Raw genomic sequence first — 18457 nt, 5'->3', positions numbered from 1 at the left:
CCCTGTTTTAAAGATTCCCGCTTTTAAAGATTCCCCGTTTTAAAGATTCCCGCTTTTAAAGATTCCCCATTTTAAAGATTCCCGCTTTTAAAGATTCCCCATTTTAAAGATTCCCCGTTCCCCATTCCCCATTCCCCATTCCCATTCCCCGATTCCCCGATTCCCCGATTCCCCGATTCCCCGATTCCCCGTTCCCCGATTCCCCGTTCCCCGTTTTAAAGATAGCCGTCGTCCTGCCTCGGAGCAGGACAAATTTTTGTCAGGCGTGAAATCTGACAGATTTGTCAATTTACACGCCATGATTTGAAGGAAAATGTCAATCAAGAAAATTTGATCTCTATTTTTAGTCGGAGTATTTCGGTCCGAAGCTCGCCAAAATTAAATTTATATTTGCGCGGCAATCAAACGATAAACATGGAAGATTCGTACCTCGGTATGCTCCATGACGATCCGTTCGCACAGTACAACTATTACGGTTCCCAAGTCTACGTTAACGTTCCAGCTGCATCTCCAGGACCAAGCTCTGCTCAATTTGTACATCCGTATGTCCACCCGAGTCAGCCGAGTACAAGTACAAGTGCAAGTTTCACGACTACATGTAATCAAATTGAAAGCAGCCAAGCTGAGGATTCAAGAGCAGACGAGAGCAGAAAAAGGGGCAAAGGTCCAAAGAAACAAGCGGCAAAGTATGGTGTTAATTTCCATGTGATTGACACTTGTGGTTAACAAATATTTTGCTGTGATTCAGTGCGCCTACGCTTGACAAATTAAAAATTTGGCAGAGACAAATTTTGTCGAGATTTTTGGAAGGGCCAAACAAGTTTTGTCAGTCCAGTGCGTCTGGACCCATAAACGCCACGTGAGTGGCCAAATTAATCCAAACAAGTGTTTCAGTAATTCAGTGGTTTCTGGCCGCATGCACGACCGCGATTATAACCATTTCATTATAGTCTTTTGTGCGCTGGGTTTATAAATAGGCGTCGCTCTCGGCATAAAAGAAATAATCCACTCATTCCAAAATAAACATAGACAGAAATAAGGAAATCATCTACATCTTGACGCTTTGATCATATACCTCGCAGCTGGACACTTTCTTTCAAATCTTTGAAATCAGGCACGATGTAAACTTTTCAGGAATTCGATGATTTCAAATTCACAAAGACACAAAGCCTGATTTTAAGAGATTTAGAGAAAAATAGAAACGAACAAATCTTCACTGGACCGCATCTGACAATCGATTGCACATCGCATTAAGAGATTTTAATACCGATCAGCCAACACGAAAGTAAAATATCAGAAAATAGCTAAACTCCAGAATACTCGGCCACTTATTAGCATCTCATTGAATAAGAACAGCAACTATTGTTATATACCTCGTTCTTGAAAGCACACCGGCACATGTAAATAAAGTGGCCGGGTATTCTGAAGTTGCGCCCAGAAAATATCAACCCCATATCGAACCTTTTCACAACCGAAAATTATCATACTTTACCTGTGTCTCCAAAGACTTCGTACAAAGCAGTGATTAACCATAGGAAAAGCTTCAATTCGTAAACCTTCATGATGAAGAAACGATGCAGGAAAAGCCCGTCTTGGCAAGATTTCCGTATAACCCCATATATTTATTATGCATACAGTTCTTTTTTTAACTAAACAATAGCGAAAACAATAGCGCTCCTTTGAGACTTATCTGATTTGAATAACTCTAAATTTTACCATTTTTTTTCTAAGTGTCGCACACTGTAAACTTAGCTTTTAAACTTCGCTCATTTGTTGGATAGTTCTCGGTTAATATCATATATTGTGCCAAAGCCAAACTAAACTTGCACACGGTGTGAAATTGTTGTTGTTTCGTGAAAGTTCATGCTCGCAAGCGGCGAGCCAGTGGCAATTTACGTTACGATGTGCGCTAAGGCTAAAACTAAACAGCTTTTGTGTTGCTGTAGCGGTGTTCTGAGGACATCAACTTCTCAAGTTTGTTGAATTGATGGGCTTGAACCGTGTGAATCGGTAGGTCAACGGCATTTCGATCAAATTCGTCGGGAAGACAAGCTCGTGTTCGTCCACTTGTTTGATTGGGGGCACTCGCGTAAGTAAACACGGTCATCCTGTCTCCACTCGGTATCACCGAATTATGGACCAAGTGGGCCGAAATCGAAGCAGTGCTTCGTATAAATCTTGGACACGTTGGTGTAACAAGTGTAGGACTGAATCCCTAAAAGGGTTCAAAATCTGGCCTTAACTCGGGGAAGAATTCACCGAGGTATGTTTTATCATAAAATATCCAATTTTAATTATACTGTACTTCAGTAAGCTTAAGGCTGGCGAAAATAAAATTTTAAATTTTCATGGTTATTATTGTGTCTTTGTTTCTTGTCATAATTTCGAATTGTTGCAGTTCTGTATTTTGCTTTTAGCGCCTCTAAAGTGTGAAAATTATTTTAAACTAGTTGCATAGCTATTAGAGTTTAGAAAAAAAGCTATTTAGCTATTAGAAAAAACCACAAGAAGTACATGACATCTGATTATTTTAAGATGGCAGAAGACATGGAATAGGCCCTTTGCAGCTGGGGTCACGTGACCAAATTTTTCCTAAAAAAATTTTGTATTATGGGCTATAACTTAAAGAATTCCAGAAATGGAAAGAATGCATCGAAAATACCAAAGAGGCCAAGTTTGAGGCCCCAGGAAAAAACGAGTAAGTTTATACCATAGTTTGAATTTTCGGAAAATTTAGAGGATTCATATGGAAAATGTTGCTGGAGAGCAAGGTCTTGCTCTCCAGCAACATTTTCTCATACAAATCTTCTTATTCTTTCAAAAATTCAGACCATCATAAAATCTCATTCTCTGATGATGGGGGCCTCAAACTTGGCCATTTTGATATTTTCGACATGCTTTTTCCATTTCTGGCATTCGTTAAGTTATAGCCCATAATTTTATGAAAAGTAGGTCATGTGATGGCTTAGCTGCAAAGGGCCTATACAAAGCTGTTAAAAGGGTAATTAAAACTACATGCATATGTTATTGCAAGACAATAAAAATACCATAAAATCTGGGTAATAACAACTTCCAATTAAAACTCAATGAATGAATTTCATTTTTAGTTATAAATAGGTTATCCCCCCTGTATTCACACAGCAATCTTCTGATTGTAAGGCCACCCAGATAATTTCTGACCACATTACCTTAGAGCCTGAGACTCTGTATAACTTTCTAAGATTAATATTTGTGTACATATTACTATTATCTGGATTTCCCAATAGAAAACTTCTTCTGTTGTACATTTTTTTCTATTTTGGCTCAGCAAAAATCCTTTTCGATACTGTCCATGGATGATTTCCACAACACCAATGCTGTAAAAACACCAACTGAGAGAACACTGACCAATGCTCTCCATATGGCAACTCCTCTCCTGAACATTCAGCCATCTGTTGATGGTGGGGAGAGACAGGGGGCTGGAGCCCGGGAGAATATGGAACAGGAGCCCGGGAGAATAGGGGCAGGAATCCAGAGAGAAATGCAAAATGCTAATTTTTGTCATTCATTAAGGCTTCAAATACTTTCAAAAACAAGAACTGAAAATGTTACTTGACTTTCATTTAGTGTCTTTAGAGACTTCTAGGCCGACGGGCAAAGAAAAATTTACCCTTGGGCTCAAAATGAGGCCCAAAATGAAACCCTTTGACAGTGGTTATGTCATAGGTCATTCACTTGAAAGACATGGGTAAGAGTAGCAAGGCTGAAAACGAAGGAAAAGGAAATGCCCAAGGGGTGTGCAGCTAAATGACTAAGATGTGTTTTGAGTCTCTTAATTTACAGGGGACAGGAGCAGGACAAACAAGGGTGGGAGTCAAGAGATAGAGGTATGGGAAGTGGGAGAACAGGGTATGGAAAGTGGGAGGTTCTGACTCCGCTGTCTCTTCCCTCACTGATGCAGTACCTTGTCCCTAAGTAAAAGGTAAAGTCCGCATAGAGCCAAGTGGCCCATCAGGCCAGGCTTATCTCGGGTTCTGTAGCATGAACCGACTAGGAGTATTTCTACTACCCCCTGCCAGATAGGATGCTAGTCGATCACAGAGTTACCCCCAGCATTAAATTCACCAGTACCCATATGTACACCTTTGTGGAGAGAGGCACCGTGAGAGTAAAAGTGTCTTGCCCAAAAACACAACACAATGTCCTTGACAAGGGCTCAAACACAGACCGCTCGATCCATTGCTGAGCGCACTAACCACAAAGCCACCGCACCTCCCACCTTGTCCCTTAGGCCTAACCTTAACCCTAAACCTAAAAAAAGGAGTCTTTAGATTTCAGTCAAGTTTATCTCTTTTATCACTTGTGTATTTGAGACAATTTCTAATTTCCTCGCTTTCTGCCATTCAGTTTACAGTACCAAAGCCTGATTTTAAGTGATTCGCAACTACTGACGGAACTTGTTTTTGCAACTTACAACTTCAGACTTTGCACAAAATTTCTCACTGGAGAAAAGCAATGTTGTAGAACTTAAGTGATGAACTAAATGCAATAAATATTAATTTGTAAGAAATGTATGTTCTTTAATACATGCTTTTGTGTCTAGTATCTGAGTTGGATGTAGCGAAGATATATTACCAATGGTTTGTAGACGACAGTAAGCCAATTCAGAGACACAGTGGCATAAACAAACCCACTTGTTAGCCAAATATCACAGGAAAAAAAAATACATATAATTATATAATTTATTGCCATCAGGTGTTATAATGTCTTGTAATAAAGTGGTTACAAGTTAAGTAAGAATCTTACAGAAGGGAGGATGATACAATATTATGACTAAGGGGATCATAATTAATTTTATATTGATTCAAAGCACGTGATATGTACATGTCTGATTCATTAAGCACATACAATGTAAAAATTATTTTGTAGTGATTGAGCAAAGCTCATCTGAATTAAATTAAATGAAAGGAAAAACAACAATAGTCAATTATTTATATCAATTGATACACTGCACATGTAAGAGAGGGAAATAGAAATCGAAAAGCTTCAAATGACTGAGTAAACAAAATAAACTAGTGGGTTTCATTGAAGAGTTGATTACTGCCTTTTTGAAATGTTGAATGTCTTTTCAGCATCAAAAGATGTGAAACTTGACCACATCCCATAAGTGGAAGCGGTTTCGTGTAAACAAATTCAGGTGTTTGGTCATTTTAAAATATTTAGTTACCTGTGCATACATGTACAAGGAAACGGTCTTGAAAATTTCCATGTACTATCAACATGTAATCGATGTAAACAAAAAAGACCTCAAGCGAGGAAAAATTGTTTATGAACCGAACATATTGAGCGGTCTTGAATGTTTTCAGTATTTCCAGCGTTCGCTGCGGCCAACAAATCACAATATTTTCGATTTCTACTCCCTTCGCAAACGCCACCATTATATATAAATGTAGACTTAAACAATCTTTAATGACAGAGAAATATCTTGTGAATGAAATGAACAAATGTTTTATTCTGACAGCAAACGGCAGGTACAAAAAAATTATTTCACCTGTTCCAAAAGGCGCAGAAAGTCAGAAAGGTGATAGAAACGCCAAACAAGCCAGTCTTTAAAGACAAATTCTTATCAAAGTTTCTTTGACGCGTTGCGAAATATAATCTAGCTGAACAAGCACCACATGTCGGTGTAAACTGAGTGTGAATAAAACGGTTCCGACTTACATGTACCTTAATCACTTCATGCAAATTACACTTTTAATCCAACTAGTCTTCAAAATCCTTGCAAAAGCTTCATACAGAACCAATCTTCTGCTTTGCTGGATACCCATCGTTGTTTTCGACAATTCTGAGGCCAGGGCGACTGAAGTAACACGATCCAGGCTCGAGTCAGCAAACTACACATTACTCCACACAAAATGACTCCCCTGTACCCCTATTCATTACCGGAACATTGTTTGAGTATTAAAAACCCATTTAAGGACGTCAACCTCACCAATAACGAGAAGTATCAAGGATATTTCCGACCTTAAAACGAACCAAAATACTGATCTCGGAGAACTGATCGATCGAAGGACAGCACAACCTGATTGTGATGACCACTGACCAGTTACTGTGACGTCAAAAAACGTATTTCCGCAGTGTCCGCAAGAACGGAAGACCAGCGGTTTGCTACTCAAAGGAGTTTTCGACCTTTGCGACCGCGCCCAGTAGATAGAGGAAAACCAAAACTGCGACAACTTGCTTAAAAGGCTTCGGATCGAGCTGAGAAGCGAGATGACAATAGAAAAGACAACAAGGCATTGCGGTGAGTCATTTTTATTGCAAAAATACCAAAATTTCAGCTATAATGTCGATTACCGTTTTTCCCCATACAAACCTTTATAAATTCAAACCGTTGCAACACAACACCACCACATACTGCAAGGCGAAGGTCACGTTTCGCGTAACCAAACTCGGTCGTTATGTAATAGCAGATGTCTGCGGTAACCGTGTCACGTTTCGCGTGCTGAACGTTCGCATAAAGATTTAAAAAAAAAAACAACATTGCATTGTGAGCTTGGGCCGCCTGTGCACACACAAAGTCTTTATGCAGACTTATGTAATATCGCGAAGTTTCAACTTCATTGCTCGTTTGATCGTTGTATATCAGCCCCTTGAGGTGTCTTGTGAGACTAGTTTTCGACCAAATTTGGGGCACTTTTAAAAAACTCCCTACAGAGTAAGAAAGAATTCCAAAAAAAACAACAACAAAAGTCATCTATGTAAAGCCCAATGCTTAAGCTTTTACGGGTGGAGACTTCGGCGAGCAAGAATATTTCTCTTTTCTGTACTATTAATAAGAATGTAGGCCTCTTATAAGCAAATCAGGAGGAACCGGAAATAACCTATTTTTCAGGCCTATCATTTTGGATACATACAATTTTGTCACAAAATTTTAGTAACCCTGTAAAGTCAACCCTTAATGTAGTAATGTCACTAATAAAATACTAAGGTTAAGGCGTTTTTACATTGCAGAAACTTCCTCAAAAATACCTTTCAGCCCACTTCCTGTATAAATCCTTAGAGGAAGTCTACATCGATTTTCGTTGTAAAGGTAATTCCTATTTTAAGCTCTCAAAAGAGCAGCTTATTATCCTCAATAAAGAAAATCGATTTCGTTTATTAAAAAAAGGTGCTAACGAATCCTTAGAAGTTGAATAGTTAGACTGCCTCCTTTCATGCAGGTGAGGATAAAAGCAGATGAGAATATGATTAGCACGCAATTTGTTTCACATCACAATTTCAAATCCGCTGCGTTTTCTAGATTTGGCTCTTAAATTATCTGTTAATTGATCATGATAAAATAATTCACTGCATCATGTTTTCCTCATTAAATTACTGAAACTGCGTTGAAGAAATTTAAACTTATCATAAGCTCTTTTCATTTTAAAGCCGGTTTCAGCGACGGGGAAATTAAATGTAATGGCTTGTAAACAGACCCACAAAAGCCCTGTTCCAGGTTGAAACCCTACGATCCATAATGAGTTCAAATAATTCAAAATTGTTCCTAACTCTTCTTGCACCTAAATTGGAAATAAAACGTAGTGCCGGGGGCGGATGATTTTCTTTGTTAAGGCCGTTAACCACGCGACTGTAATTACGACATCTTGTATCAGCCGGTTTCACATCGGAATCTGTGTGATTGTCTTCTTTGACTTCCCGTTCGCTTTAACTCCTTGATGTTCTTTGCCTTCCTTCCTTTCAGCAAGCGTATATTGTTTGTAGCATGATGATAATTATTTCGGCAGTAGGCGAAATAACAGCTATGGCATAGCTGCTGATTGCTTATAATTCTAGAAAACTCGAATCATTGTGTGAGAAAGCATTGTGATACTTTGTGGGATTATCTCGAGATGAAACAATTTTACAATATTTGAATAGCTGCTATGCGCAAGGGTCAATTCTCCAACTCGGTGTGTATTGTGATGAAGTTTATAACTCCGGAATAATTAAAACCTTTCAGTTTTAATATCCATCCCTTATGGTTGATAAATCTTTCTGAACTGCATGAGTTCGCTCTTTACACTTTGTTTTATGCTTAGCATGAAAAATGACGGTAGAAAAGATTAGACCGAGCTAAAACTAAGTATGAGGACACTTGCAAGAATAAAATTAGATAGTAGATCAACAATATCGATAGAAACTCACCACTGTGAAACGAATCATGTCCATCTAGTTGAAGCTGACGCTTCCTATTAAAGTATTAAATTAGCATTTTCCTCTAAAGGAATTGTTTTGGGGTTATTTATGCATACATTTCAGCTGACTTTTCAGTTCTCAACAGATCGACAACAACAATTATTTGGATAGCACAAATATAGTTTTGTAGAACACTTATATTCAAGTCGCTGTTTTTCATGAACACGATCTTTATGTCGTTCACCTATTGATATAGATATTGCTGCCATTAAGTGAAGTTTGCTGACTTCGCTTTTTCCGTTCGGAACCGCTTGTTCATATACTGGGTTTTCAATAAAGCTATAAAAAACATTATAATAAATCGAACTCATTTCATTTTAAACTAGACGGTGGCTTATATCCGGGGCCGCTTATGGACGCAAGTAATATTTTGTTTACAGATAGATAAGCCTATAAACGGGGGAAGGGGAATGTGGGATGCGGGATGCCTTAAAGTAACAGTTTACGGTATGCAAATTTGACCATGTACAAAATTATGATTGTCAAAGCATTAGAAAACGATATGTTTAAACCATGAATGAAAAAATGAAAAAGTTAAGTAATTTATGGGTATAAAAGCTTTCCACAAGTTGCTCGGCAACTTTTTGGCAACTTCTTGTATTTCGAGCAACTTATTTCGTTTCGAGCAACGTTTTGCATTCCGAGGTTGGCTTCAGTTTCAAACCGGCAGCCCTTACACGATCAAACACCAACCGCAGACGGTTGATGTGATCTTCAAAGGTAAGAGCCCAGACGATGATTCATTAATCTGGTGAAGCTAGCTGGTCCGTTTGTCAATCCGAATGGCATAACTGTCCACTGAAACTGTCCACGGTGAGTGGAGGAAGCTGTTTTAGGCCTATCCTCTTCTTTAACTTGCATCTGCCAGAACCCCGAAACCAAGTCCAGGCTAGAACACCAGTGAGCCCAACCCAAGGCCTCCAACAAATCATCTGTCCGAAGCAGGGGTATGGCATCCCTCTTTCTAAACTGATTGATTTTACGGAAGTCAATGCACATACGATATGTCCCCTCATGTTTCCTTGCAAGCACCACTGGACTGCTCCATGGACTTTGAGACGGTTCATCCCTGCCTGTAGCTAACAGCTCATCTAGTTGCTGTTTTACTGGCTTGCAATCACCGGTGTCGATGACATGTTCTAAGAGGCCCGACTTTCCTAAATCAGAGCTGTCCTTCGCAAAGATGTCCTCCTATCCTGCTGCTAGAGACAAAAATTGTCCTCTCTGGTCTTGACAGCCCGTCCAGGCTACCTTGTAAACTTGATTTCCACTTTCCCTCCTTCATTGGCTGCTCTTTTCTCTACTGGTCTGTCAATAGCCGAACAAGATGGATGGGAGGCACTTGTGAAATCTGGATCCGTTTCCATGGCAACAGCGCGGCCATCCACACTGTCAATGGGTTGATATTCAGCGACAGGAAAATCTGACCGCAGTCTGACGGGCCTATCTAAGAGTTTAGCAGCTCGAACCATGGTCAGTCTATCCCTGGGGATCACTAAAGAACGAGCTATATTAATTCCGATTTACCCCTCAGTCCCCTTGCTTCCTCTAAAATCCCGGGACTTACGATAATATCCATTCTCCAACTTGGCTTCCATCACTTGTTTAGTTCCGGGTTCCACTTGTATGTCATCTTTCAAAAAAAATATTTGTTGAGTTAAATTTAAGTAACCTTATATTACACAAAGTAAATCCTTGTATTTAACCAAAAGCTTTTAAATGAACTTTATCATCACGAATCAATCACGTGTGTGACTCAGTCATGGCATGAAATGCATCGTGCCTAAATCAAACAATTCAGGTTGCCCAGAGTTATGGCGTTCCAACACCGCCAAAATTTGAGCTTTGTCCTTTATCCACGCATACCATCATTCACTGGCAACATTCAAATACTCAATTGAAACATTCAAAACTTCACTTACAACATTCATGTCAGACGTTTAAAATACACTCACAGCATTTAAACATACTGTCCAGAAATTCAGTCAATCAAGTGAAACATTCAAAGCAGGCATGCAAAATCCACTTACAACATTTGGAAATGCACTTTAATCAAGCGGTTATTCAATTCCAACTTTTAATTCGGACATTCGACTTTCAATTCTATATTTAATTCAAACATCAATTGGAACATTCAATCCAACCATTTACTCCAAAGACTTAATCCAAACATTCAATTCAAACATTCAATCCAAACATTCAATCCAAAAATTCAATCTAAACATTCAATCCAAACTGTACGATCCACCAGGAGTAAGTTAGAGTAACCGATGTTTACGTCGCCGATTTTACGCGATTCCTACATCAGTTGGACAGAGGACAAGTTTCAGCACCCCGGGCATACAGCCAAATACACGCTGGTGTTCCGGCTCCGCTTGTGTTCTAATAAAACCCATTGAAGGCCCTGCAGAAGCTGCTGCAGGATGGCTTGATGAACGCCTAGTAGATGCTGCTGCATATTAGTTTGATAAAGGCCCAGCATAAACTGTTGTAGTTGCAGGCTGGCTCACAGCTGGGTGACAGAAGACTGTTTGCAGATTGCTACAGATGTAGCAGAGGCCAAAGTGGCTCGCCTCGTCCCTGCATTGAATACTGCTGTGTCTGACACCCTGAGCCGCTGAAACTTGCCTTCTCTCCAGCTCTGAGATTCGGTTGTGTAGATCTGTTAAAATGTTCCTGCATCTTTGTAACTCTGACATGAATCTCTAAAGAAAAGATGTCAACACTCTGAAATGGTATCTGATGTATTAATGTGAAAACGATTTTGCACCAGTTGGTTAAAAGATCAGTTATTTTTGAACTTGTAGTGTATTTTGAATTTCAGAGTTGTGCTGGTGCGTGACATAAAGTAACTGTCATTATACTTTGGGCAATTAACTTAATTTGGGCCATTAATAAATAAAAAAGAAATAAATACATAACAAATAAATAAATAAATAAATAAGTAAATATTGGTGTACCACAAATGTACTTCAATATGGCAATCCATATTGGGCTCTGTAGATTTGTGCACGACATTTCGACAAATATATCTGAAGTGTGGGCTAACGCTGAGACCTATGACTACTTTATTTATCTCCTACAATATCCCATTTTCTTGACCTCACTCACTGAATGGTTTTTCGATTTACTTTATTTATTGCGTGATAGTGAAAACGATCCACTGAATTTTAGGGACTGCCCGATTGTCTGGTGAGGGGAATTAATTTTAATTTTCTTGCGATGTATGAATCGCGTAAAATCGGCGACGTCAACATTAGTCACTCCTGGTGGATCGTACCGTACAAATTTCTGCAAAACACCGGCCAAAAGGAAAAAAAAATAGAACAGGAGCAAATTAGTTCAGAAATGCAAACTTTTGATGGCGATAAATTATCTCTTACCTAATATAAATCGTTGGAAAAATCGCTGAAAACGCTGAAAAATTTCTTAAAGCCATACGTACAACCTCTGGATCTGACTCCTCTCTTTCCCGTCTTCCGACTGCCAAACGTCCCGGATGTAAATGTTTGAGTTGAATGTTTGGACTGAATGTTTGGATTGAATGTTTAGATTGAATGTTCGAATTGAATGTTCGAATTGAATGTTCGAATTGAATAATCGAATGTTTGTATTGAATTTTACAATTGAATGTCTAATTTTCGAATCGAATGTTCGAATTGAATGTTTGGATTGAATATTCGTATTGAATGTTCCAATTGAATAATCGAATGTTTGAATGGAATGTCGAATTGAAAGTCGAATGTCCGAAATGAAAGCTGGAATTGAATAACCGTTTGTTTGAAGTACATGTCCAAACGTTGCAATTAGATTTCGCATGTCTACTTTGAAGGTTTCTCTTGATTGATTGGATGTTTGGAGGGTATGTTTGAATGTCTTGGGTGTATTTTAAACGCCTGACGTGAATGCTGTAATTGAAGGTTAGAATGGTTCAGTTGAATATTTGAATGTTGCCAGTGAATGATGGTAAGCGTGGATAAAGGGCAAAGCTTGAATTTTGGCGGTGTAACCCATAGTTTCCAGCTTATCTAGTTTGAACCCGCGTGTATTTCTGCGAAAACCAGAAGTGTCCTATTTTATGATCCGAAAACGTAACTTAAAACCATTGTCTACAGCTTAAAATGCAACGTTTCCGGGGCGATTATTTAGAAAATTTAAACAACGAGGCAGAGTTCGATAGGGAACACGAAGAAGTGAAAGAAATTGAGGAGAGAATCAAAAGTTTAGTCGACTAAGTCTCCGAATATATCGGCCGCGAGGATCCTCTGTTTAAGAACTTTGTCATTCCTAGCGGCAGTTATTTTGAAGATCTTAAAGTAGAAGGCCCTGATGAATTTGATTTTATGCTTTGCCTGGAGCATCTTTTGCAGCCTGGTGTCTCTGTTGTAAATGATATACCATTACGACCGGTGCCCGACCCAAGCTATGTCGATGTTCAAGTTGCCAGACACGGCGTTCTTCGTGTTTATAGGAAGCAACGATACATTTCAAATCGAGGAAATCTGAAGTCTGATGTGCTATTGAGGAGATATAAAGAACTCGTCGAGAGTAGGTTAAGGAGAAGAAAGAGACGCTCACAGGAAAAGATAGCTGAAGATGTCCAGGTTAAGCTTAGAAAGATCCCTGCACGCAGAATAGCGCAGGATATCATCTCGTGGCGTCCACGATTGGAGAGTCGGGTAAACATCGGCCTTGCTGGCGTTTGTCGTTTTCAATTGCCGAGGGCATTGTCAGTCAAGAGTATCTTCAACAACCCAAGACTAGTGCACAAGAAGGCACTTAAAGTTCTTAAAGTCCTGCGAAAGAAACACGAGAAAGACTTGTGCCTCTACGAGGCAGCAAGCGTCTCGTTCAATGTAAATTGGCCCTTTCATTCGTGTGTTCTTAAGACAATGTTTCTTCACGAATGGTGCGAATTTCCGGAGGATTCTAACTGGACGAATGACAAACTTGGAGAGCGAGTCAGAGGTATTCTAGAAAGGATCCAAAACAGTGTTGAAGAGAGATATTCGTAGTTTCTGGGTTCCAGACTACAAACTCTTTCATTTCCGGGCTAGGAATGCAACCCAGACCAAACAATGCGAGATTAATCTTTCCTGGCTCATAAAAAAACTAGAAAATTTACACATGTAACCGTTGTTATTTTGGCTAGATATTTGTAACATACTGCAAAGTGAGATCTCTCTTACCTGTAGTGCACTTTGAATTGCCGAGTTATGCTGGTGCGTGGCATAGAGTAAATTAAATTAATTTGGGCCATAAGTAAATACAAAGAAATAAATACATAACAAATAAACAAATAAATACATAACTGAATGAATGAATGAATGAATGAATGAATAAATCAATAAATATTGACGTACCACAAATGTACTCCAATATGGCAGATCCATATTGAACTCTGTAGATTTGTGCACAACATTTTCACAAATATATCTGAAGTGTGGGCTAACGCTCAGACCTATGACTACTTTATTTATCTCCTGCAATATCCCATTTTCTTGACTTCACTCACTGAATGGGTTTTTGATTTATTTTTTTATTGCGTGATAGTGAAAACGATCCACTGAAATTTAGAGATCGAAACTGATAAATATTCACGATCGATTGACAACATACTACATGTGTTTGGGGGAGATTAATTTTGATTTTCGCACGATGTAGGAATTACGTAAAATCGGCGACGTCAACATCGGTTACTCCTGGTGGATCGTACAGTACAAATGTCTGCAGATTACTAGCCAAAAATAATGATAACAATAATAAATAAAAAATAGAACAGAAACAATCTAGTTTAGAAATGCAAACTATAGATAGCGATAACTTATCTCTTACCTTATGTAAATCGTTGGAAAAAGTCGCTGAAAACGCTGAAAAAATTCGCAAGCTACACGTACAACCTCTAAAACCGCCAAGCGTCCCGGATGTTGGTCGGATGACCCTGGAAAGGATGTTAGGGTTGAATGTTTGGATTGAATATTCGTATTCGCCATTTCTACATCCCCCATAATACACCTTGTTTGCCCCCCAAAATTTTCCATTAGCATTGTCTTCAGTTTCTCTTGGAATGATTGTAATACCCAGGCGAAATGGGAAACAAAGGTTATGCAGAATTTTGGAGGGCAAACAAGGTGTATTATGGGGGATGTGGAAATGGCGAATTGAATGTTCCAATTGAATAATCAAATGTTTGAATGGAATGTCGAATTCAAAGTCGAATGCCCGAAATGAAAGTTGGAATTGAATAACCGCTTGTTTAAAGTGCATGTCCAAATGTTGTAACTGGATTTTGCATGCCTGCTTTGAATGTTTCACTTGATTGACTGAATGTTTGGAGGGTATGTTTGAATGTTGTGAGCGTATTTTAAACGCCTGACATGAATATTGTAGATGAAGGTTAGAATGTTTCAATTGAATATTTGAGTGTCGCCAGTGAATGATGGTATGCGTGGATAAATATATGTTATTGTCCGGCTTAGGGTCGGTCCGTATAGGGAAAAACTGTGGCCGAGGTCTTGAAAATGCTGCAGCATTTTCAAGCCCGAGGTCACAGTTTTTTACTATACGGACCGACCCTAAGCCGGACAATAACATTTTTATCTTTTTTTCTTGGGGTAAATTGGCTTACAAGAGGGTTTGTTTACGCAGCTTTGTCGTTGAATTGGGTTACGTGCCGTCTACAGACTCTAGAAACCATTGCTAAAAAATCTAACGAGCGAACGAGCGAGTAACTCAGATACTAGACAAAGAAAGACGTAGTTGAGAAGAGATTACCGAACTACTTTATGTTAGTTGCATTTAGTTCACCATTTAAGTTCTCTAAAAGTGTTTTTCCGGTGTGAAATTTCGTGCAAAGTTGTAACTTGCACTACAAAAACAATTTCTGTCAGTCGTTGCGAATCACTCGATATCAGACTTTTCTATCGTAAATTGAGGGGCAGATAGCCAAGAAATTCGTGAAGTGTATTCAACAAAAATTCTCTCAAATACGGCAAAGATCGGAGAGGTAAACTCGACTGAAATTGACTCATTTTTTACTAAAATTGTACAGAGAGAGACAGAGGATTACGCGCCATTACAGCGCCGAGCTACAAACAGCCAAACAAACTCTCACAACTTCAAAAAACTCAATTGAATTTGCTTACAGTGACTTTCCTTGCCATTTAAAGGTGAATAGAGATAAACTTGCGTTGATTAATCGTCTGTGGAAGTGTAAAAAGGGCGAAAAATTGACGATTACCGCTAATTCGTTCACGAAAATAGATCAACTTGACCGATTCCGCCCGCTGTGGCCGTCCGGATGAGAAAATTCCGCCCGCTCCAGGATCCAATCAGATTGCAGGATTTGTTGAATTCCGCCGGCTCACGAGCCGAGAGAAAGATAAAGGGCAAAGCTTGAATTTTGGCGGCGTTGGAACGCCAAAGAGAGTGCGTGCCTAAACAATTTGATTTGCGGAGAAAAAGTCGTTTCTGTCCCCACATTTGTTCAAACGAAACAAATAGAGCAGTCCTCTCTGATTCCAGTCATAGCTCTTGACAAAAATTCCGAGGCAGCCACAGTGTGGATGAGTTTGATCCCTAAAAGTGAGGGACAATGAAAATACAGGGGAACAAGGTAGTGGTCAGAAAATTAATTATGTAAAATGCCAAATGTGCAATGGCACATTTTTATGGCTTGTTAAGCATAAGATGTGTACATGTTTGTTATTTTAATTCCGGGTATTTCATCAAGATTTTGTCTGGCCTCGTAATGATCAGAAATTTCCAGTTTTTCTCAGATTTTCCCAAAAATTCCAAGCTATTCTTTTTTTTTCCCCACATTTTTATTTCCATTATTAAGGATACTTCAAACCTTCGCAGGTATCCTCCAGAAAAAAAAAAAAAATTGTGCGTGGGCTGTTTTGAAGGAAACCCCCGTAAACTATATATCAATAAAAAGGTTACAAAATGTAGAGTTCGATAAAAGTATTTTCTCTTTTGCGGACTACTTTCCTAAGGCGGAAGAAGCCGTTAACGCCAAAACGACCGACTGAAATTCCGGCGAATTAATCGGGTATCAAATACAATCGTTGTTGCAAAATAACTGTGCAGTGTTAATCACAAAGCATCAATCTCTCAAAACGTGTCACCATTTTCTTTCATTTCTATTGGTTATCTTTTTATAAATCTGTCAAGTTCCGCTATCGAAAAATTCGCGTAACGTGTTGCGTTAGAGACCGCCGCGAGAAAAGTATTTGAAATAAAAGAATTCGCCGACAATTTTTTTGTTCTGTATCTATCAGTGAATTTTCTGGCCAAATTTCAAGGAAAACCGTCGATTCTACATGCCCTATTAATTCGTTTAAAGAGGAGCGATTCTCTCGAAAATCTAGTGTAAATTTTTGCCTTCTAAAGATTTATAAACATGTCACGCCTTCTCAGAGGGATATGTCAACTCAAAATGCCGCTAGCCAATGAAATAACAGAACCCCTGGCGTTCACAGTAAGGAAAGTTGAGCTTCGCGGTAAAGCGATAGTGTTACAGTCACGTTTTAGGCCGGCGGTCAACACTAAAGGGCGAAACGGAGAAAAGCGATGTGCAAACTGAGGAGCAATTGCCGAGGCGTGATTACAAAAAGCACTCTTGACGGACATGAAATCTCAAATTGAAAGTATTTGATATAGGACCTCTGGATTAAGCTGTTTGCCGCGGAAAGGTCACTGAGGAGTTCATGCTTTTTGGGGATTATGACACCTTGACGGTTTATTAACTTTCATTAAAAAATCTCTTTTTCCCAATAACTTGCGCGCGTTTTAATATTTTATTTTCATTTTTTGGAAAATGTTACCTTGAATAATGAACTTTAATTTCGTTGGAAAAAAGAAAATTTGGAAAACTTAGCCCCGCGAAAGTTTGGAGTAACCTTAAATACAAAGTACAGCGCTATTATTAAGTGTCACACCATAATTACAAACGTTGATAATAATATGATTATTTGATCAATAGTGTAACAGATCATAATTTACTATCAATAAATAATTTCCATCTGGCCTAAAATTTTCTTGGCGTGTTGGTTTTTTAATGCTAAGTACTTTTCAGTCTTATATTACACATTAATCATTTCTTTAAAAGTAGTAATATTAGGGCTGAAACTTCATTTACGACTCGTCCAGATATGCCATTTTGCAATAATTAAAAAGTAATTTAGTAAGTCCCTTACTTCATCTAATTTGCCTATCAAAACATCCTCCAAGGAAAATTCAATCTGTTTACCAGAAAGTGTAAACCAAAAATTTTTGAAATCTTTCCAAAACTAGTTAGTATGAAAACATTCATAAAATAAATGACTAACAGTTTCTAAGCTAACTCTACAAAATGTGCAAGAATCGTCTTGAACATAAACTATTTTGGCTAGCCGAGAATTAGTGAAAGTGGTATCATTTAAAATCTTGAATTGGAAGCTTCTGATAAACATTTCGGATGAGACAGTCTTCACTTTTATGAACGCTTTAGAAACAGCTGAAGCTGCTAAACCAAAGCCCTCCTTCAGTTTAGCAAAGCCCCTCGAGACTCGTGCCTTACCCGAAACAAGCAGTTCATAAAAGTGTTTATTTTTACATACAGTAGGATTAAATTTTTCCTCCCCACATTGAAATTCCAAAGAACTTTCTAGTTCACTTTCGGTCGGATCCAAACCCTTCATGTAGGCAGGAACAGCAGTACGAACTCCTGACCAGACTAAAAAATTTGTATGCTTCAAACCTTTCCTTTTAGCACGATTATAAGATTCTATGTTATTCTTGTTGAATTGCAAGTGGTTAATAAGCAGGATACCTGCTTTAACATAATTTGATTAATATATTGTTTTATTATCTATCTAAATATCTTTGTGGTTCCAAATTATATTATATGATATAGACGGCTTTGTTGAAAAGGCAATTCTTAAGTCAGCCCACCATTGGAGAAGTTCTCTGTAAAAGTGGAATTAATTTTACAGTCTGACATCGTAATTACAACTAAATAGGAAAACCCCACCAAAATCCTCAAGCAAATAAGTAATATAAGCTTTCCATGGGGATGAGCCTTCTGAAAAAATTCTACCAAGCAAAGCTAATCTTGACGACTTAACATACGTTTCAAGATCTATTAAGTTCAAGCCTCCGTATTTCAGGTGTATTCAAACGTTCTGTCTCCCAAGAAAAAATGAAGTCTTTTTTAACATTAAAATAGGTTCTGGTCTCCACTCGTGCTCCTTCATTA

General features: G+C 38.6%; 1 protein-coding gene and 1 pseudogene across 4 annotated transcripts in view; one reads left to right on the top strand and one right to left on the bottom strand.

Moving 5' to 3' along the window:
* LOC145482776 (ephrin type-A receptor 4-like) overlaps positions 1–8197 on the bottom strand; it is a 92587-nt gene extending 84390 nt beyond the window's left edge. The window contains exon 1 of one of the 4 annotated variants that reach the window (XM_081461404.1): positions 8167–8197. Coding sequence is in view for 3 of the 4 variants with exons in the window: in XM_081461399.1 (XP_081317525.1) it covers positions 1493–1562 (70 nt within the window). In the remaining variant the exon portion in view is untranslated. Of the gene's footprint in view, positions 1–1492; positions 1821–8166 lie in introns of those variants that run through there. The other 3 variants (XM_081461399.1, XM_081461402.1, XM_081461403.1) reach the window with 3 other exon arrangements.
* A 3862-nt stretch (positions 8198–12059) lies between these two features.
* Positions 12060–13350, top strand: LOC145480484 (cyclic GMP-AMP synthase-like receptor 1; annotated as a pseudogene).
* The last annotated feature ends 5107 nt before the right edge of the window (positions 13351–18457 follow it).

Source organism: Orbicella franksi, chromosome 3 (genome assembly GCF_964199315.1).
Source record: "Orbicella franksi chromosome 3, jaOrbFran1.1, whole genome shotgun sequence".
Classification (NCBI taxonomy): Eukaryota; Metazoa; Cnidaria; class Anthozoa; order Scleractinia; family Merulinidae; genus Orbicella; species Orbicella franksi.
Note: the sequence above shows the minus strand (reverse complement) of the source record. Positions and strands in the feature narration are given on the sequence as shown.